Source organism: Cydia amplana, chromosome 9, assembly GCF_948474715.1.
Source record: "Cydia amplana chromosome 9, ilCydAmpl1.1, whole genome shotgun sequence".
Classification (NCBI taxonomy): Eukaryota; Metazoa; Arthropoda; class Insecta; order Lepidoptera; family Tortricidae; genus Cydia; species Cydia amplana.
The window spans coordinates 12368757-12390500 of NC_086077.1; the positions used below are offsets into that span (position 1 = coordinate 12368757).

Below are 21744 nucleotides of genomic sequence, written 5' to 3' on the forward strand. Positions count from 1 at the left end.
AAGACAAACTGAACATTACGGTTAATTATTTATTTCTAACAATAATACAAGTATCTAGTCTATTTCCTATAGTAAAATAAATCATTTCTCATTGAAAATATTTTTCAAGTCTGCTTCTGCCAGAACTTGCGCTGTTACTGAATCTGGGTTTTTAACTATCGGTTTTTGCGGCGCGGCCTCTTGTCGCTGGGTATATTGCGTGTCCACTGCCGCGGACGCCTTCTCAACGAGCTCGGTTTCTGGGACGCCTTCAGACTTCAACTTTTCGTATTGTTTCACTAGCTTCTTTATAGGCGTTTCTCCGGTTGGACTTAGCATGTTGATGACGCCGTAGCCTTGTCCGGCAGAATGAAATTTCCTGTAACATGATTTATTAATTACATTATTATACAGGTACATATGTGCAAATGGGACTGACATCCGTCCAATATCTTCATCTGTCCTAGTTCGGACCTACATAATAGTAATTAAGGTAGTAGGTAGGACGAATAAGGATAGGTAGGTAAGTTTAACCTACAGTTATAGACGTTATAGTTTGATTTCAAAAATATTTTAGTGTAGGCATTAAGTAGGGCTGTTAAGGAACATATTAGGTACCATCTTAATAGTGAATAAATATATATATTAGGTACTTACGCTCTAACAACATCTTCTTCATAAAGAATAGGTCTTATGGGTTTGATTTCCGGCAACGGCTTTGCAAATTTGGGTTCTGTGAGCGGCGGGAACCGCTTGTAAATGTCGAACCACAGCGGTCGGTCGTCTGGCTTCATGGCTCCGCGGGTAATCAGGCCCTCCACTCTGTGAACACACAGATTGAAGTTTTAATTTATGTACACGTATAGGAACATGAATATTTAATATAAGTTCTTGTCAACGACTGTACATCTATTATTCACCAAAACCATTCTAATGAGCCCAAACGTAGGTTACGCTGTTATATGGGCACCTTTGGCCCCTTAGACCAGTATAATTGTACAGTCAGAATCAAAAGTTGCGTATCAGACTACGCGTGAAAAGTATCTACCATTTTCTGATAGCTCAAAGATTCTCGACTCTGCGACTGCGGTCAGGAAGAGCAGACTGATCATATATTCCAACCTTCACTCGTATTCTGGATCAGCTGAAGATTTGGACTCAGTCACGCCTGAGTTGGTTACCTGGCTTAGCGACCTCAAAGCTATAGTCAGATTGTCATTAATGTCATTATCTATGCATACCCTACGATTAGGTAAATAAATAATAGCTTAACGAAAAGAGATATACGTCTCTGTATATCGAACAATTAAAATGTTGCAGCTTTCTGGAGGCGAACTGTAGAGACAAACCTATCTCTGTTTGGAAAAATATTCGAGGACGGCGGTTATTTTTGGCACGTTGTTTCATTTCCTTACTTTTGATGCTGACTGTACGTATAATATTGAATTGTCAGTAAATTTATCTAAATTGGAATATTAATGTAAGTTCAGTGATCGAAACTTGGTTTGCAAATTAACTTGAGATTAGGTTGTGCAACAATGTAGATGAATGTGCAACAGAAGTGCAGTACAATATCATAAGTTACCTAACATGTAGAAATTGTAGAAGGAAAAATGTCTGTGAAAGAAACAAAGATAACCCAAAATATTTATTATACAAACAGAAATAACATTTTTCATATTCTTGTAACTTAAAATAAAACCTTCTACTAATGTGTCTCAAATGAAATCATTGTTAAAATAGTAATAGTAAACTGTAACAAACAGCTAGTTTAATATTTTATCCTAAAAACAGAAATCGCATTTAGTCTTATTTAGTCTTCTAACAAAAAATCTATTAAGAATGTCTCTAAAATATAAAATGCAATCATTGTGAATATTGTCAGTTTACAAATCATTTTGCATAGCATGAAAAATCGTTTTGCGTAAATTGTCCCAGCCACTCCGCTTAGTTTCTATTATTAGCTTCTGCTCCAAATTCTTAAGGTCATCCTCTATTTCTTCAGTCAGTTTTTCATTCTCTGCCTTATGTAGAAGATTCATTTCCTCGTATCTGAAATAAATAACAATAACACAGGTAAATATTATAGAAAATGATAATCTGTATATAAATTTACATAAAAGTAGAATTCAGTACAAACTAACCTCTTTTTAAAAGTGGCATGGAACTCCCACAACACGTTCAGACTTTGTTTATGAGCAGCACCAGACTGTTGAATGCACTTCAATAGAGCTCCAGTGAGTTGCTCTAATTTATCTTGATTTTCTTTCATCTGTGCGTGATCAGCATCTAGTTGCGTTATAATATTTGACAAGTTGTTTAGCAGAAGATCATTACATTGTTGTCTGAAACAATATAATAGATTATAATCAACAAGAAATTGAAAAGGTAAATTACCAAAGAAGCCACAGCTGTAAACAAATGTATATTACCTTGATTCTATTTGCTGCATAATTGTGTCCCGGACTTTCTGAGGTGTCTCAGATGATTGACTTGCAGAGATCTTTCTTTTTTTCATGCTGACTTGTTGCTCAATCATTAATCTGGACATGTCACCTTCTTGTTCTGCTGGTGCCGCTGGTTTATTACGCTTTTGAGGTTTTCCAGTCTTAGGAGTTTCTTTTACAAACTGGCTTTTATTTATGAAATCGTGAAGATCTTCCGCCAAGAACTTTGATTTACCAGATTTTTTTGCGTTAGACATTTTATTAAATCAAATAAGTTCACCAAAACTAGTTAAGAGCAAATATAATATATGGCTTTACCACAGTATATATAAGTTACTCTATGCTTTACCACTCACTGCAAATGTACGAAATGCGCTGCGGCGACGAATACTCGAAAATTTCCCGCTAAAATAACGTTTTCCGCTATTTTACTTTTTTTAAATAATAGTCATTCGAATTTTAAAAAATTAGAGTAAAAAAGAAAAAGTATTTCACAATGGTAACAGAATAATATGAACTCAATAGTAGAATTGATATATAAATACCTTGTGAAAATTGTACCTATTCTTTCCAGTCTGCTACTTGCCATTTTAATACTTTAATATCTTGATTTTAAATGATAATTTGAAGAAAATTTAGGTTAAAATTACTCGAAGTAAATAAATAGGTATGCGAACTGACTGACAGCTGACAGTTGCCACAGGCTAGTGTTGCCAGACCACAAATCTTAATCGAAATGTTTCGAATCGAGCCATAGACAATCTAATGGTGATTACATACTGCAAAATATATAGATGGTCAACCAAATCTTGTCAGTAGAAAAAGGCGCGAAATTCAAATTTTCTATGGGTCGATATCCCTTCGCGCCTACATTTTTCAAATTTGCCGCCTTTTTCTAGTGACAAGATCTGCTTGACCAGCTTTAGTATGATTCTGTCTATATTTGAAATGAGACAGTCCTTTGACAAACTATAGTATAGAGATCAATAAATAATATATAGTCATTTACATTCTCGTGCGAGCCACGAGCCGTTACACTCGTAAGCGGCGCGCTCGTGGCTCGGCCAAAGAGTAGTATAATATATAGGACAGGAGGGTTTTTTGGGCACGAGTCAAAGGGGCTCGCGATGAGCTCCAAAGAGAATATCATGAATATAATCATGCGCTCGCGCGAGACGCGCGCTTGGTGTTTACATTCGCGTTCGGCTGTCATTCGGTTACAAACCTTATACCGTGTTGTTTGTGTTTAAAATCGATTAGCTCGACGAGCTTAATAGCTGTGGCCGAGACACGAGACGAGCCATGAGCCGAGCCACAAGGCGAGAGTGTAATCATTAGCTCGGCGACCTTACGAGCTCGAGGCGAGAAGACACGGACGAGCCGCGAATGTAAAGCTAATATAGCCGGTTTAGACTCTCGGCTCGTCTCGTGGCTCGCCTCGAGCGCGTAAGCCCGTCGAGCTAATGATTACACTCTCGCCTCGTAAGCTCGTCGAGCTAATATATTTTAAACCCTAACAACACGGCATAAGGTTTATAACCGAATGACAAGCCGAACGCGAGTGTGAACGCAAGCGCGCGTCCCGCGCGAGCCCCTTTGGCTCGTGCCCAAAAAAACCGCTCCTCCACGCGAGCCGAGCCGCGAGACGAGCCACGAGCCCACCGCTTACACTCGCGTTTCGTGGCTCGCGCGAGAGTCTAAACCGCTTTATAGAGTTTCACAAAAGATGACACACACTAGCTTAAGATCGGTTTTCCTAGGATAGCGGTGCCGTCATATAGCGGCCGTCTCCATACTAAATAATACGGCTAAATATGGATGTAGTATTTGTATGGAGACGGCCGCTATATGACGGCACCGCTTTCGGAGTAAACTGTTCGGAAAGAGAAGAGTCGTGGAATGTATTGGGCCCAATACATTCCACGACTCTTCTGTTTCCGAACAGACTCTACAAGCATTACAAAGATATATTGAAAGAAACAAATATTTTATGAAATCCTCTTTATTATTTTCATCTATTTAATCAAAATCACAAGTAACTCATTTTTCAAGGCATTCTCTTTCATAAAATTAATACTCATATATAATTACTTAAATGTACATACACATTCTTTACACTATTTACAAAAGGAACTTATGCTAGTATGTTCTGCAATATGTAATAGATTTAGGGCAATTAGGCCACTTACAATAGTGATTGATTATATTCTCTTTGACTTACATTCTATGGAGTGTCCCAGTGGCCAGTGTTGCTAACTTGGATGCCATACAAATTACAGAAGTAATAGCATCAGGACTCAACCTTATTATGGTACCTCGAAATTAACCGTGTATATGATAAATTGATAATAGACTATCAGTCAATGTCATTAGAGCTACGCGTAACATTTTCGTGGTGTTGCCTGTTAATTATGACTGTGATCTGTGTTTCCGGAAACTCCGCTTGTCGGCCTGCCGCGTCAGAATGTCGGACACGAAGTTTCGGTGTGTGAATACTCGGAGGATGTCCTCGCGGGCTTCCTGGATGCCTTCGCAGACTATCTTGCTTCTTTGAATGTTGCCCTGTAAAAATATTAAGTTTTGAATGTTTTTAGAATTTTTTTTTTAAACTTTGTTGTAATAATTAGAGTAAAGCTTTGGATTCCTCCGAAAACGGTGCCGTCATATTACGGCCGCTATATAGCGTTGACTGACGTCACTAGAACGTTGTCTATGTAAACAAGATGGCGCGGTTTCCTAGACAGCGTTACGTTACGTTGATTGTCAACGTAAAGCTTTGGATTCCTCCGAAAACGGTGCCGTTATATGACGGCCGTCATATAGCGGCCGCAAAAGACGGTCGTCTTTACGGTGGCGACATGTGGAAAGTACCACGGCGTCATAACACACCGTCATCCACCAAGGTCAAAGCGGCAAATTTGAAAAATGTAGGCGCGATACGATAACGTCCCATAGAAAATTTGAATTTCGCGCCTTTTCCTACTGACAAGATTTGCTTGATCATCTATAATTTACTTTGAGGATGAAATATCATCAGAAGAGGAAAATAATCGTAGTACGGAATCATTTATTCAAATCTCGTGTCATTTATTCCAAAATGGCGTCACCGCTATCTAATAAAACGTTCACGAAACTATCGACAAGGTCATGACGGCCGTCATCTTACGTTACGTTGACAATCAACGTAACGTAACGCCGTCTAGGAAACCGCGCCATCTTGTTTACATAGACAACGTTCTAGTGACGTCAGTCAACGCTATATAGCGGCCGTAATATGACGGCACCGTTTTCGGAGGAATCCAAAGCTTAACGTAAGATGACGGCCGTCATGACGGTGTCGATAGTTTCGTGAACGTTTTATTAGATAGCGGTGACGCCATTTTGAATAAATGACACGAGATTTGAATAAATGATTCCGTACTACGATTATTTTCCTCTTCTGATGATATTTCATCCTCCAAGTAAATTATAGATGATCAAGCAAATCTTGTCAGTAGGAAAAGGCGCGAAATTAAAATTTTCTATGGGACGTTATCCCATCCCGTCACCGCTATCTAATAAAACGTTCACGAAACTATCGACAAGGTCATGACGGCCGTCATCTTACGTTACGTTGACAATCAACGTAACGTAACGCCGTCTAGGAAACCGCGCCATCTTGTTTACATAGACAACGTTCTAGTGACGTCAGTCAACGCTATATAGCGGCCGTAATATGACGGCACCGTTTTCGGAGGAATCCAAAGCTACGAGCTTTGGATTCCTCCGAAAACGGTGCCGTCATATGACGGCCGTCATATAGCGGCAGCAAAAGACGGCCGTCTTTACGGTGGCGACATGTGGAAAGTACCACGGCGTCATAACACACCGTCATCTATCAAGGTCAAAGCGGCAAATTTGAAAAATGTAGGCGCGATGGGATAACGTCCCATAGAAAATTTGAATTTCGCGCCTTTTCCTACTGACAAGATTTGCTTGATCATCTATAATTTACTTGGAGGATGAAATATCATCAGAAGAGGAAAATAATCGTAATACGGAATCATTTATTCAAATCTCGTGTCATTTATTCAAAATGGCGTCACCGCTATCTAATAAAACGTTCACGAAACTATCGACAAGGTCATGACGGCCGTCATCTTACGTTACGTTGACAATCAACGTAACGTAACGCCGTCTAGGAAACCGCGCCATCTTGTTTACATAGACAACGTTCTAGTGACGTCAGTCAACGCTATATAGCGGCCGTAATATGACGGCACCGTTTTCGGAGGAATCCAAAGCTTTAGTGCATATAACTTGGCCAGACCATTTCATTGGTTAAACACGTAGGTATTTCCATTCACTCATTCATTCAATTCTTGAATTGACATGTAAATATTTCCAAGGATATTGGAGAGTGTTTGTAGTATTAGTTTAGTAGTAGTAAAACCCTTTAACAAAAAAAGAAACATAAAACAGGAAAAAAACACACATCATTAGTACAAAGGCGAACTTATCCCTTTCAGTATGGTGGTTACCTTGAGCAGCTCGAGTAGGGTGTGCGAGTGCGGTTGCAGGGCGGCGGTGGCGCGGTTCGGCAGCGCCTCCAGCGCGCGCAGCACGCCCGCCAGCTGCGATCCCACGTCCGCCTCCAACGACACCTAGACCCAACCATACAAATTAAGTTAGACATCAATTGTATTTATTTATTTATTTCCAAATATGCAAATTTACAGTACTAAACCAAAGCACTTACATACTATATAAATCATATATCATGTAGTATATACTTCGTTTTTTTAGCATTAGAAATTTGGTAAACAATCTTGATGTGTTGTTTTAATTGAAAAACACATTTTAAAAATAAGTTACGGTAAATATGTAACAATTATGAATCTAATAAGATCTTTTATAGTCTTCTGCTTTCATAAGTAATAGTTCTTGATTTTTAAAAAGTGTTTTTCAATTAAAAGACATGTCAAAATCGCTTACCTTCTTTCAAGTTCTTTCTAATGCTAAAAAAAACGAACTATAGCACAATGGTCGTCATTATTCCATGGGGCCCGTTTCTCAAAACATGTAACTTGTAATACAAGCGGAGGTCACTTTTTGACAGCTTTTGTTAGAAAGGGACTTCCACTTGTATTACAAGTTACAAGCTTTTGACAAACAGGGCACTGGTCCTTAACATTGTAAACTAATAGGTCATAAACAGAAGTACCTAAAATAAAGTATGTATTACTGCCTATTATTTATTAGAATCGGGCCCATCGGGTACATGGAACATTATATTTACACATGCGACTGCCGCGAGCTACTTATACCCGTCGGCAGCGCAAAATGGAGGGCAGATGCGCGCTAGCCGCACACGTACACGCCCTGTAGACACTGGGTCCTGACGCTGCTATAGTTAGGCCAGGGACTGCCTCATTTCAAACATATACAGAGAAAATCATGCCGTCTTTGTCTTACGTTAGTACGTATCCAAAGAAACCTATAGTTGTTTTGTTGTTGTTATTTACTGACAAATTGGGTTTGCCAGACTACATATACAGGGTTCCCAGTAATTAATGGATAACCTGCTAACCACCAACAGCACCTTAGGCCTTAGGGCACTTATAGGTCTAGTAAAAGTTTCATGGTTTTCGAGATAATCGAACTTTTCTGTCTTTTTTAATAGCTAGCTCCTTAACTTCAATCACCTAGCCCTGTCGGTGGTTAGAAGGTTATCCATTAATTACTGGGCACCCTATATATACTTGGTCAAGCAGATCTTGACAGTAGAAAAAGGCGGTAAATTTGAAAAATGTAGGCGCGAAGGGATATCGTCCCATAGAAAATTTGAATTTCGCGCCTTTTTTAGGGTTCCGTACCCAAAGGGTAAAAACGGGACCCTATTACTAAGACTCCGCTGTCCGTCCGTCCGTCCGTCTGTCACCAGGCTGTATCTCACGAACCGTGATAGCTAGACAGTTGAAATTTTCACAGATGATGTATTTCTGTTGCCGCTATAACAACAAATACTAAAAACAGAATAAAATAAAGATTTAAGTGGGGCTCCCATACAACAAACGTGATCTTTGACCGAAGTTAAGCAACGTCGGGCGGGGTCAGTACTTGGATGGGTGACCGTTTTTTTATTTGTTTTTTTTTTTGCTTGTTTTGCTCTATTTTTTGTTGATGGTGCGGAACCCTCCGCGCGCGAGTCCGACTCGCACTTGGCCGGTTTTTTACTGACAAGATTAGGTTGACCAGCTATATTAGCGACGTGTCGTGCTGACCAGGTCGTCCATCTGCGCGGTGAGGTGGTGCACCTTCCACCCGTCGGCGGTGCCGAGCACGTGCCGCTGCGAGGCGAGCGCGAGGATGTCGCGCGCGCGCGGCTCGCGGCGCCGCACGTCGCCCGGCCGCAGGAAGTGCAGCGCCGTCGCGCGCCAGCCGCACACGTAGCTCGAGCTCAGCAGCGGCCCTGCACACATCATTTACTTATTTACTTACTTATTTACATAAAAAAAATAAAAATATCATTTATTTCAGGCTTTTCACCCATAAAACACAGAGACATAAGGAGATCCAACAGTTAACTAAATGACAACAATTACAGGAACTCACAAATAGATATGTAATAAAAACATATACTTAAGTAACACGCATCACATACACACACACACACACACACACACACACACACACACACACACACACATTGCAAACATGAAAGAGATAAGACTCAATCCAAAACTAAACAGAACTAACAACATTCACTTACATAAACCAAACCTACTACCGGTGACAGGGCACCAATATTGTAAAATAATAATAATAATAATAATTTGAGCCTATATACGTCCCACTGCTGGGCACAGGCCTCCTCTCATGCGCGAGAGGGCTTGGGCTATAGTCCCCACGCTAGCCCAATGCGGATTGGGGACTTCACATACACCTTTGAATTTCTTCGCAGAATATTGTAAAAACTAAGAACAAAATAAGGATTGGATACTACATATACAAAGCACTCGCTTACAAGATAAATACAAAATGCCTAATTGAAACACATTTCCGTCAATTTGCGCCTCACGGAGGGAACGTCGCAATTAAATATATCAATATCAAGCTTTTTCGTTAGATTATTCAAATTACGAATTAGATTATCAAAATTAGAATACCCATTATAATTACCTTGCACGCTAAACTTTTCTCTAGAAAGAAAAGCAGGGCATCGTTCTAATAGGGCTTTGAATAGAGACAAGACCTGCTTCCTGACATTCGATTTGAACGGTAAAGCTCAGAAGTATCTCAATGTGAAAGCTGGGAACACGGTATTACAACAAGTACGGTCACAAAGCTGCCGGGCTTCCTAATCGATTCCTCTCTCACCTGGGACGGGCACATTGATGAGTTAAGCTCGAAGCTTGGGCGGGCGTGTTTCCCGCTGGGTAGGTTGGCCAACACCGCGTCACTGAGCGTAGTGCGCTCCTGTTATTTTGCGACGGTGCATAGTTTACTCACATACGGTACCGAGGTGTGGGCCCGCGCGGCTGACTCACTGCGTGTATTTCGAATGCAAAAGAAAGCATTACGCGCCATTGTGAAAGCACCAAGCGACACCTCATGCAGGAACCTCTTCAAGGACCTAGGGGTCCTGACATTGACAGGCGAACTAGTGTATCAAGTGGCGCTATTCACTCACTCAAACTTACACTTGTTCAAGGAACGCGGTACGAATGAGAGTCATGCGCTCCGTAGCAATAAATATAGTTACCGTCTTATCACTCCTAAGCACAAGCTCTCGAAGTCAGAGCGTTCTCCATACATTATGGGCCCGTCCGTTTATAACAGACTGCCCGCAGCGGTCAGAGATGCAGCTTCCACCGATATATTTAAATGTAGACTGCGAAAGTGGCTACTAACCTTAGCTTTGTATGACGTCGAGGAGTTTTTCAAACTACCGTATACATAGGTAACATAGGTTGTATAATAGTTATAATGTAACAATTGCTTTTTATACATTATGAATGAATAATTAATATGAATCAGATCTACAAAATATTACTCTGTGACATTGTGATATTTGGTTTAAGTACTATTGTACCTATTATTGAAACAATTTGACCTGTAACTTTGGTGTTATTAATAAAGTTTTGTATTTGTAATATAAGTACATTCACAGCGTATTCCTGCTTATGTGTAAACCTGCAGAGATTACTTACTTTTTGGCGGCGGTTTCACCTCGACGGGGGGTGGAGTGGGGGGCGCATCCTCGGCGGGGAACTCGCATTGCCGGACGTCATTGGTGAGCCTGCGACACGTTATACGTTATTATCCGTCATTGAACATTTCCTATTTAAAAAAAAAGATTCTAATAAAACTTTTTGAACCTGAGCAGCACCTATGTGGGTTAGGTCGGTGACAGAAATTAAAGTGTCGAATACTACTTACATCTGCTTGCAGTCTTTCTAGGCAAGAGGTCGACTCGGGTGAATCTGGCTAAGATCTCGTAATCATGATGAAAGAAGGGACCGAGTCCATCTGTTGGCACATCCTCTCAGCGTATTCGGTCGGGCATAGAGGCCTGTTTGGTACACGTGTGAAGGGTACTCAGCAGGGATGTTGCGAACATCCGCATCCGCATCCGCAACCGCGGAACATCCGCATTATTTTCAACATCCGCATCCGCATAAAATCGATGCGGAGCTTATGCGGATGCGGATGTCGAACAAGTCGGTACAGGAACGTCTTAGCGGCGGCGTAAGTGCTAGGTAATTTCGTCATTACCTATAACGAAATCGTCTAGATCCAGAAAAGTCGACGAAGTTACTGTTTATTAAATATAACGCACCTATATTCTTGCTCAAATACTAAACGTTTGGTTTTTTTTTAATAAAAAATACTAAAAATTTAATATTTGACGTTTTCTAAGTACCTAATCTTGACATCCGCATCCGCGGATGTGAGCCTTTAAAAATCCGCATCCGCATCCGCATCCGCGGATGTCAAAAAATCTGCATCCGCAACATCCCTGGTACTCAGTACTCACATCTGCTTGCGCGGTTTCTTCCTGGGCGAGAGGTCGGGGTGGGGGTGGGGGGGCGTGTCCCACCCCGTGCGCCCGTACAAGGCTTGCTTTGTCGGTGACCTGCGATGTATTACATGTGTGATGTGAAGGGTACTCACATCTGCTTGCGCGGCTTCTTCCTGGGCGAGAGGTCGGGGTGGGGGTGGGTGTGGGGGGGCGTGTCGGGCGCGGGGGAGGAGGAGGCCGACATGGTGGTGGAGCCGCCCGAGCCCGAGCCGCCGCCGGCGGGCACGTCCTCCCACCCCGTGCGCCCGTACAACGCGGCTTGCTTTGTCGGTGACCTGAGATGTATTTGTTTATTACTTATATCCAGTGATCGGGGATTTCTATGCCACACCGCGGGATATCAAGTCGAAATGGTAATATGGATACGCCACTTGGCCCGCGATAGGAACAAAACTGTTCGAAAAGTAAACGCTATTTCGGTGTTGGTAATTCGTTTATAAAATAAAGGACTGTAAAAAACATGGGTCTCGACTCGGTCGTTGAAAGGCAATGCAAAACTAATAAGGTAATGCGAGCTTAGTGGTTTTATTGATATATTCAATTGATCTGTAATCAAATTTTCAATTATTAATATTAATAATATATGCAATGCATGATTAATTGATTAACAGTAACATGCCAAAACACTCTCCTATATCGCACACGAATCCCGGATTCCCGCGGCATATCCATACTAGCATAATGATTGAGGTCATTCACCCCAAGTGGCATAGAAATCCCCGATCACTGCTTATATCACAGAAATTCAAAGGTGTATGTGAAGTCCCCAATCCGCATTGGGCTAGCGCGGGGACTATAGCCCGAGCCCTCTCGCGCATGAGAGGAGGCCTGTGCCCAGCGGTGGGACGTATAAAGGCGGAATTATTATTATATTATTATTATTACTTGTATCACTTGTATGTATGTTTGTACATATTTGATTATTTGACGACTGGTCTGGCCTAGTAGGCATTTATTTGTGTGATGAGCATAGATATTTATTCCTGAGCCTTGAGTGTTATCTATGCATTTATGTATTAGTATATTATATAAATCGTTGTCTGAGTAACCATAACACAAGTCTTCTTGAGCTTACTGTGGGACTTAGCCACTCTGTGTAAGAATATCCTATAATATTTATTTATTATTACTTATACATAATAGGCAATCAATTTTGATACTTCAAACGGCGCTTTTCGATAGGTTTTTTCTCTATGGGCACAAATTATACAGGTTGTTTCATCAAAATGGGGCAGTGATTGACAGCTTTGTAACTAGAGAAGAAAAACCTAGGTTAGTTCCTACTAGTTATGACGTATTTTAGAAAACATTTACATACCAGGAAATTTATGAATAGTCCAACTTTGACATTTGTAAACTGGTAGTGTAATTTAAAAATTTGCACCGTTGACCTAAGACGACGCGCACCATAACAGCCCAAAGCTCCCTGAGGTCCGTCTTGCACGCCTAGATTTTAGAGCTAGTAAAAACGCTCCTGCAGGCGCAGCACGGTTCCATTTTTATCGCCTGTCACTATGCCTGTCACTTTAGCACTTACATACTTGTTAGAACGTGACAGGCATGGTGACAAGCGATAAAAATGCGACCGTGCTACCGCTGCTGGTAGTACATACCCTTCAGCATCCCGTTTCCTCAGTATGGACGGTCGCGGCGCGCCGGGCTGCGCGGGCGCCGCACCGCGGATCTCTGTCAGCGCCTGCACTGCGTTCACCACACTCACTGAAGTCACTGCAAAACAAAAAGTCATAGACAAGACATCCTCTAGACTGAGCATAGTAACGCTACCCCCTCTGCCACTTATACGGTAGTTTTACTCCATCTTCGAGTCAATCCCGTGCCGTGATTGGTCCGTGTCTTTGAACGGACCAATCACGGCACGGGATTCGCTCACCTCGTCCCCCCGCACCCCCGTATTTTTTGACAGCATCGGTTTCATGAAATAATTGCTCTAAACTCCGTCTAGAGGATTCCTAGTCTATGCAAAAAGTAAATAATAATAACATGAAATTTTATATATTGTGGAGGCATTTTCGTTAGTTACCTAGGCTACAGTTGCTGCTGGGGCTGCGCTTGCGACTAATGCGGCGGGAGAGGTTGGGGTTGCGGCGCGCTGTTGCCAAGTTTCAGGGTTCCAATGTATAATTATCAATAGTCTACACACACTCAATTAGATGTGACAAATACTATTATAATTAATGAGAATAAATTTAAATGTATGTAATTAAATTGTATGATACCATTATTCATTAAACTTTAGTACTACATATAAGATGTTACAAAATATAACATAAGCATAGAAATAAGTCATTGTAATGCCCTCACAGGGTAGCATGTACTATTCCTAAGATATATAATTAACACCATGTATTTTTATGCATCACTGTACTGTACATGTATACAATAAATAAATACAATACAATACAATTATCGTGATTTTTATGCCTGATAATTATCGATTGGATAATAACTTAAAATTTAAAAAAACGCCCCAATCTATCAAGGAATTCAAAGAAAATAAACATAGCATAATTATCCATACGTATAATTATCGCGATAGTTATCAAAGACTATAAATTATTTGGATAATTTCGAACCCTGCCAAGTTCACTACATGTGTTACCTAGCGGTTGCGGCTGCGGTTGTGTCTGGGGTTGCGCGTGCGACTGCGGCGGTGGCGCGCGAGGCACCTCGTAGTATAACTGTGGAGGTGCACTGTTACCCACGCCGACACCAACCACCTGCGTAAACAATTCAATGAAAATACACACAAATTGGTCACTACAGTACAATCACGGCACTTGTTGACACAAGAGAGCCTGATTATATTAAACAACAAAATATAAAACAAATGTAAATTGTTTGTTGAAATATTAAGAGAGATGTCTGATATTAAGAGAGATTAGTTATATAAAGAGAGATTAGTTATATAAAGAGAGATTTGTTATATTAAAAGAGATGCCTGATATTAAGAGAGATTAGTTATATAAAGAGAGATTTGTTATATTAAAAGAGATGTCTGATATTAAGAGAGATTTGTTATATTAAGAGAGATTAGTTATATAAAGAGAGATTTGTTATATTAAAAGAAATGTCTGATATTAAGAGAGATTTGTTATATTAAGAGAGATATGTAATATTAGGAGAGATTTGCAATATTAAGAGAGATATGTAATATTAGGAGAGATTTGCAATAATAAGAGAGATATGTAATATTAGGAGAGATTTGCAATAATAAGAGAGACATGTAATATTAAGAGAGATTTGCAATAATAATAGAGACATGTAATATTAAGAGAGACGTGTAAACCTGAGAGATGTGTTGTTACCTTAGCGGGCTGGTAATTCCTGGTAAGAAGCGGCAGAGGGCGAGCGGCCGGCGCGCGCACCGCGCCCGCGATCACGCCGCTTGAGAGGCTCGCTACAAAGATAAACAATGTCTTATAGAACTTGAAAGGTTATAAACGAGTTTTCTTGTTTAACTTCTCGCTCGCTACGAGAAAACACGTTTGTAACTACTCGCTGCTAGGTAAAAAGTCCTGCTGGTCGCCAATTATCTATCTAAAATAAATGCATTTCTTTTATTTACACTGCAGATTTATACAAACACCAATGTTTCTTGTAAGAGAAAGCAGACCGCCATCCATTTGTCATAAATCATTTATTTTTCGTGATAAACTAGTTAAACATACAAAAGTAACATGATAAAGGTTAGTAATTCATAATTACATATTGTTTACCACGAAATGGGCTCGCCTCAGCATAATGCTGACCCTCGGGACTCTCGAGTCGGCGCTGATCTTCCGGCGAGTCCATTTATTGTGGGCCACGATCGCAGCTGTACGGCACGGCCTCCTAAAACTGAACGCATCCACTTGCGGTGGCTGCCAGCGCCATCTGGCCTACTGTGACAGATACTGATAACCTAAAAGGGTCTAATTTGTGGCGTCAGCGTCGAGCGTGCGTTTCGTGACCCAGTGTGAGTGGGTGTGTTATATTACGTACAGGCGAGCACAGTGGTGTTGGGCAGCGTGACGAGGGCGGCGTGCTGCGGCGCGGGGGCGGGGCCCGGCGGGGGCGGGGCGGGCGCGGGGGCGGGGCCGCGCGGCGCGGGGGCGGGGCCGCGCGGCGCGCGCGCCGTGTACACCAGGGCGCCGCGGGCGCGCCCGCTCGGCCAACCTGCCGCATACGTATACTATTGATATGGCGTTTTATGCAGTCACAATAAGGCTTAGAACACCCGGCGGTTCATTTCTTGCACTTTCAAAATCGCAAAAAGTGTAACGTACGACATGCTTCATAAGCGCATGCCCTTGCGAGACTGAAACCGCTAGAAATCAATTACCTCCGTGGATTTTTTATCAGAACAAAACACAAGTCAGTAGACATGTGTAAAAGCTCTTAATATCACAAATGAGATATCTCTCGAACGCGTAATATGGCATTAAGTATCACTCCGAAAAATCAACCATTACTTCAAACATCACTCGTAACACGACCGCGAACGACCGGCCGAAGCGCCCGTAATAGATTCGATTCAATATACATTGACGCGCCGATATGAATGGTCAGTTCAAGTATATACACAGTGCGCGTAATGTATAATGCCACGTGTGATAATGTCATGTTTGTTCGCCATGCTATCATTGCTTTGTTATCCCGCTCGCACTTGCACTCAGTGCTCGCTCCCTCTCGCTCTCGTGCCATTTCGCGCGCGCCCGAACGCTGTTTACGTTCCGGCGATGTACCGAGTGATGAGTGATGTGATATCGCAATGTAATCACCATTTATATGATATAGCATTACGTTTTGAAGCACTGTTTCGCATGTCTACAAGCTACAAGTCAATATTTAAGAGCCAACAGGAGCTGAGATTTAAATATTTTAGGTAAATATACCCGTCTCGCTAACGGAAGCGGCTCCTGAAACTAGTGCGATAAGGACAAGGCGAAAAATCCTGCGTAAAAATCTCAAAAACCGAGGTTTCGTACTCGACTGTTTCCTCCTCCAAAACTTAACCAATCGTAACCAAATTTGGAAATCTAAATGATTATGAAATTATCTGTGTCGGACCGTTTTGCTTTTTTGGCTAATTGATATCAGTTTTGAATATCACGCCTCTCATTGCGGCATAGTCAATTAGGCCATTTTGGCCATTTTTGAAGGGCTCTAGCGCCTTAAATAACAAAAATATCAAAAAAAGCAAAACGGTCCGACACAGATATTGACAATATTAATCTGTGTTGAAAAAATCATTGCTCTAACTTCAAAACGCTATCTATTGCTATCGAACCGCGTCGTACGTGAGTGGAATAAGTTACCAGAAACAGTGATATGTGCTCCTTCAGTGAACAGTTTTAAAAACAGACTTGACAAACACTTAAAACAACAAAAAAATGAACATTAATCGTTAAAAAAAACAAGTGCAGTGATATACACGCATCAGCTTTCAGCTGCTAGTGTATTAAACAATATAATAATAATAAAACTCACGGAGGAAACAGTCGAGTACGTTTGTATGGAGAAATGACCACTCCTGTTGGCTCTTAACGAGACTATAATCACCTTGTGCCGGCTGGGTGGGGCGCAGCGCCAGCGAGGCGCCGGCCGCGAGCCCGCGCGGCACGTGGCTGGGGGCCGGCTTGCTGACCGGCGCGTGCGCGGACCCCGTCTTGCTCACCAGCACCCCGCTGTGAGGGGCCCCGCTTGTCAGAACTACACATATTAACAACCAATTTTACATACAGGTAGGTATATTCATCGAATTCGCTCGCTCGTTAGTGAAGTTCTTCGAACGAGCGAGCGAAGCGAAGTGAAGTTCTTACATTCAACTCGGAGCACACACGGCTGGCTAGGGGCACGTCCCGGCATTTCGATGTTTTTAAGCTGAACTATCAGAGGATAGTTTGATACACAATAACTTAAGTAAATTTGTTCTAATTTAAATGAAATTGGGTAAACGTGTAGTTGAGGGCATTATATTTTAGTCATTAAATTATGAGCAGGCTCGATCAAGGGGTTATTGAGCTAGAAGAGCTTAGAAGGCTAAAAAGCTATTTGTCAGGGGTCCTGCTATTCTGGTCATCTTTTTTGCAAGAAAGTATGGTCGAGTTTGGGTATCAGATGAAAGTGCTCGGCTTACACATTTATATTATAGTTTTTAAATTTACAATTTTAAAATAATGATCTAACATTTTGGAGAACCGCGAGTTCTCAGTTCGGGGCGAACTACTAGTGTAAAATATGATTGAGATGAAAAAATTAAAAGTAGCAGAGCTGTAATCTTATGATAAATTATTATGGTTCTATAATATTTATTGATTGTTATTATTGAATACCTAATGCCTGGCAAATCTTATTTTTTATTTACAAACTTTACATTGAAACTCAAGAAATCTCAACTGTGGCCATATGACCGCATCTGTGCTGTGCGCAACTCCATTAAATGAACCATTAAAGTAAAACTGACCTGGTCTGGTGTTATGGTGGGGCAGCGGCGGCAGCACGCGCACGCTCTGCGGCAGCGTGCGCACGGAGGAGCTCACCACCAGGTTACCAGTGCCTGTGACCAGTTGTCCACCCAGGCTGCCCATATTCAACACCTATAGAAAATTACAAAATTGAAATTAGTGTTACCACAGAATTGTTGTTTTTAGCGGACCGAGTGCTGAAATCTAGGATAGATTATTATTATGAAACTTATATTTATTAACTTTATTGTATCTAATCTATCTAATACCTTTAATATCTTGCGAAAACGAACAAAACTTGAACCGTGATTTAAACTCTACTTTAGAAGAAGTTGTAACCTGGCTTTGTGACCCCAACTTACAAGTAAACTTCGAAAAAACGAAAATTATACAGTTTAAACCTTTTCAAAAACGAACATTAAACATTAATTACTCTTACAACAATAATAAAATAGAATCAATTAATTCAACGGTATTTTTGGGTATTAACATTGACTCAGCCCTAAACTGGAAAGATCACATAAATAAAATAAGTAACAAATTAAGTAGCTTCATTTACGCAGTATATCACCTAAAAATATGTACCGACATAAATATAGCCACCAATGCATACTACGCCTACGCTCACTCTTGGTTGCAATATGGAATTATACTGTGGGGAAATAGTCCAAGCGTGAACAATCTTTTCTTGCTACAAAAGCACTGTATTAGGATCCTTGTAAATATTCATCAACTGGAAAGCTGCAAACCTTATTTCATAAAGTTAAGAATCCTAACCTTAATCTCCATGTACATATTGGAAGTTTGTCTTTTCGTAAAGAATAATGGAAACCTCTTTCCTCAATACTCGCGACCGGCCCACCTACGACCTAAAACTAGACTAGCCACACAAAACTCCACTCTACAGATGATCCATAAAGGCCCTTTTGGCATGGCCATAAAAATATATAATAAAATACCAAACGAAATCAAAGAAATAAGTACATATAATAACTTTAAGAATACATTAAAAACATACCTAGTAAAAAAAGCGTACTACACATTAAATGATTTTTTTAACGAAAATATGGACAAATAATGTTAGGTACCGGCAGTACTGGCACGGATATGGTTGAAAGTTACAGGAGAGACCATTATTATAAACCATACACTAGCTCTTAGGAATTGCCTTAAGCCTATGATGCATGTTATCTCATAAGTTAGTGTTAAGTATATTGCTATACCCTTACAGGGTTCATGTGGAACTGTACTAAGTAGTTTTTAAGATCTGTATACTAATATGAGTGCAATAAACAATTCTGATTCTGATTTAAACGAGCAATTCTTGTTTATTTATGTATTTATATATATATATATATATATATATTTCGGGGATCTCGGAAGGGGCTCTAACGATTTCGATGAAATTTGCTATATGGGGGTTTTCGGGGGCGAAAAATCGATCTAGCTAGGTCTTATCTCTGGGAAAACACGAATTTTCGAGTTTTTATATGTTTTCCGAGCGAAGCTCGGTCACCCAGATATTATAAATAATATTAGGCATCTACAAGTTCAGAAAAACGAATGTGCCTATATATTTTCAGTTAAAAGCCGCCCAGACGTCAAACTTGCCAATAAAAATGCAATTTTGATTTGTCAAAACAAAGATTCAATTTAGAATGGAACAGGAGACCTTTTTATAGTTCTCTGGGCAGCTAGAGGTTAATTCTGCTAGTTAGAGTAAAGCAGGGGACACCAATTAGTTTCTTCAGGGGCCCGGTTATTAAAATAAAATGACCATTGCTATAGGTAAATAGGTCGGAGGTCGACCCATGCAGACCCGTGGAGTAAACCAACAGATAGATAAAAAAAGCGGCCAAGTGCGAGTCGGACTCGCCCATGAAGGGTTCCGTATTATTATTAATTTTGACGTATTTAAAAAAAACTACTTACTAGATCTCGTTCAAACCAATTTTCGGTGGAAGTTTGCATGGTAATGTACATGTCTAATGTCTGCTATATCTAAAATATTAAGGGGAGAGTCAGACTGCTTAGACTTGGTGGCGAAAACGACTACCTTGTTTGTTCCCGACAACTACCTACGTTGTCGTGGCCATCGCCTCCTAGATAATGGAACCTTTCACACGACTGCACACCAGTACTCTCCAATTGTCCGTTCCCGGACACTCCTTAATAATCTTTTATCTTTTGCACCTGACTGCTACTTGTTTGCCGACCAAAGTCGTAAACTTTTTAAAGATATTTTACGTTTTTGCGAATTAAACATGCAATAGGTAGCTTATTAATCGCTTTATTATTACTTACTTAATTTTACTACTTAATTTTACAGTGCATTGGTGTTAGCTGTAATGCTGTAAAATTTGTTTTCAATAAATATCAATATCAATATCATATATTTTTTCCTAGTTTTATCATTCTCTTATTTTAGAAGTTACAGGGGGGGGGGGGCACACATTTTACCACTTTGGAAGTGTCTCTCGCGCAAACTATTCAGTTTAGAAACCTCAATATCATTTTTGAAGACCTATGAATAGATACCCCACACGTATGGGTTTGATAAAAATAAATTTTTGAGTTTCAGTTGTATGGGGAACCCCCAAAATTTATTGTTTTTTTTTTCTATTTTTGTGTGAGAATCTTAATGTGGTTCACGGAATACATCTACTTACCAAGTTTCAACAGTATAGTTCTTATAGTTTCGGAAAAAAGTGGCTGTGACATACGGACGGACAGACAGACATGACGAATCCATAAGGGTTTCGTTTTTTGCCATTTGGCTACGGAACCCTAAAAAGTAATAATATTGTTACCTGTGTTCCGCTAACTGGGGAAGCCACACTGACTTGCACACTAGGGCTGGAACTAGACACTTGCACAGACAGCTGAGTCCCCTGGCTAATGATCTGCGTTGCGGGCTGCAGTATCTGGCCACTGAGCAACTGTGGAGTTATGATCTGGGAACTCTGCCCCAAGAGCTGGGAGCCCTGGCTCACTATTGATGCCCCTTGAAGGATTGGGGATCCACTGACAATCATCTGTTGCTGTAATATTAAATAAATATTACAAAACAAGAAACAAGTCTATTCCTAAAGACTAAGATACTGACAGTAAAAATGTTTCTTATTACATTTAAACCCTAAATATAAAGGAACATTGTTAGAATAATCGTTTGTAAGCTCGTAAAAGTGTATAATATGGACGTACTTGCGAACCGACGCCAGGAGTTAGAATTTGAGTGGCAGGACGAATCAAGCCCATAGACCCGGCGTGAGTGATTATTTGACCTGCACCTGTTGTCTTGGGCTGGCTTGTGATCAAGTGAGTCATTTTCACTTCGGAATTGGATACACTTTTAACGATAGTTATTTTCTGTGGTGCCAAATCAATTGGATACATTTTGCCAGGAGTAATTGTTCTTTCATTCTCTAAATTGTTACTCATGGTAGATCACTTTGTTCCTTGTATCAATTTAGCATGGTATAAGCGAATACATCGGAAAGCCACAATTTTCAGAGATATTTAATTCATAAATATTACAACTTTTCTCAAAAACGTAAACGGAGACGAAAAAGAACGCCAATGTAAACGTCAGTCAAGTCAAACAAATGACTTTTCTTTTGCCATAGACAAAATATTTTTATAAAGCAGCAGCCAATTATAGTTCGACAAGCAATTGTAGAAATTAAAAAGTAGCAACATTGTAGTGTCGTCCCGTTTTCTTAGATTGATTTGAAAGGGATGACACTACAATGTTGCCACTTTTTAATTCTACAATTTCTTCTCGGAC

General features: G+C 40.5%; 3 protein-coding genes across 3 annotated transcripts; all 3 read right to left on the reverse strand.

Moving 5' to 3' along the window:
* Nucleotides 1-11: 11 nt before the first annotated feature.
* Nucleotides 12-3113, reverse strand: LOC134651149 (small ribosomal subunit protein mS23). The gene is made up of 3 exons (XM_063506182.1): nt 2972-3113; nt 637-801; nt 12-358 (listed from the first exon to the last, which is right to left on the reverse strand). Exons 1-3 carry the CDS (start codon nt 3013-3015, stop codon nt 82-84), a joined length of 486 nt encoding a protein of 161 aa, XP_063362252.1. The 5' UTR covers nt 3016-3113; the 3' UTR covers nt 12-81.
* Nucleotides 1775-2700, reverse strand: LOC134651145 (uncharacterized). The gene is made up of 3 exons (XM_063506177.1): nt 2412-2700; nt 2124-2324; nt 1775-2031 (listed from the first exon to the last, which is right to left on the reverse strand). The coding sequence occupies exons 1-3, from the start codon at nt 2681-2683 to the stop codon at nt 1866-1868; spliced, it is 639 nt and encodes a 212-aa protein (XP_063362247.1). The 5' UTR covers nt 2684-2700; the 3' UTR covers nt 1775-1865.
* Nucleotides 3114-4775: 1662 nt separating the features above from the next.
* On the reverse strand, nt 4776-21558 carry LOC134650845 (BRD4-interacting chromatin-remodeling complex-associated protein-like). Its single transcript, XM_063505776.1, has 13 exons — nt 21162-21558; nt 20768-20998; nt 17957-18089; nt 17053-17202; nt 15493-15666; nt 14817-14908; nt 14111-14228; nt 13104-13218; nt 11583-11765; nt 10619-10707; nt 8690-8877; nt 6947-7069; nt 4776-4988 (listed from the first exon to the last, which is right to left on the reverse strand). Exons 1-13 carry the CDS (start codon nt 21396-21398, stop codon nt 4836-4838), a joined length of 1986 nt encoding a protein of 661 aa, XP_063361846.1. The 5' UTR covers nt 21399-21558; the 3' UTR covers nt 4776-4835.
* Between the last annotated feature and the right edge of the window lie 186 nt (nt 21559-21744).

Excerpts from the sequence above, each read along its gene's own strand:
- LOC134651145 (XM_063506177.1), bottom strand. The coding sequence starts at position 2,683 with ATGTCTAACGCAAAAAAATCTGGTAAATCAAAGTTCTTGGCGGAAGAT. Across the intron at positions 2,325-2,411 it reads ATGCAGCAAATAGAATCAAG|ACAACAATGTAATGATCTTC; the intron begins GTAATATACATT and ends ATATTGTTTCAG. Across the intron at positions 2,032-2,123 it reads CATGCCACTTTTAAAAAGAG|ATACGAGGAAATGAATCTTC; the intron begins GTTAGTTTGTAC and ends TATTTATTTCAG.
- LOC134651149 (XM_063506182.1), bottom strand. The coding sequence starts at position 3,015 with ATGGCAAGTAGCAGACTGGAAAGAATAGGTACAATTTTCACAAG. Across the intron at positions 802-2,971 it reads ATAGGTACAATTTTCACAAG|AGTGGAGGGCCTGATTACCC; the intron begins GTATTTATATAT and ends GTGTGTTCACAG. Across the intron at positions 359-636 it reads GAAGAAGATGTTGTTAGAGC|GAAATTTCATTCTGCCGGAC; the intron begins GTAAGTACCTAA and ends ATCATGTTACAG.
- LOC134650845 (XM_063505776.1), bottom strand. The coding sequence starts at position 21,398 with ATGAGTAACAATTTAGAGAATGAAAGAACAATTACTCCTGGCAAAATG. Across the intron at positions 14,229-14,816 it reads GGAATTACCAGCCCGCTAAG|GTGGTTGGTGTCGGCGTGGG; the intron begins GTAACAACACAT and ends TTGTTTACGCAG. Across the intron at positions 10,708-11,582 it reads AAGAAGCCGCGCAAGCAGAT|GCTCACCAATGACGTCCGGC; the intron begins GTGAGTACCCTT and ends AACGTGTCGCAG.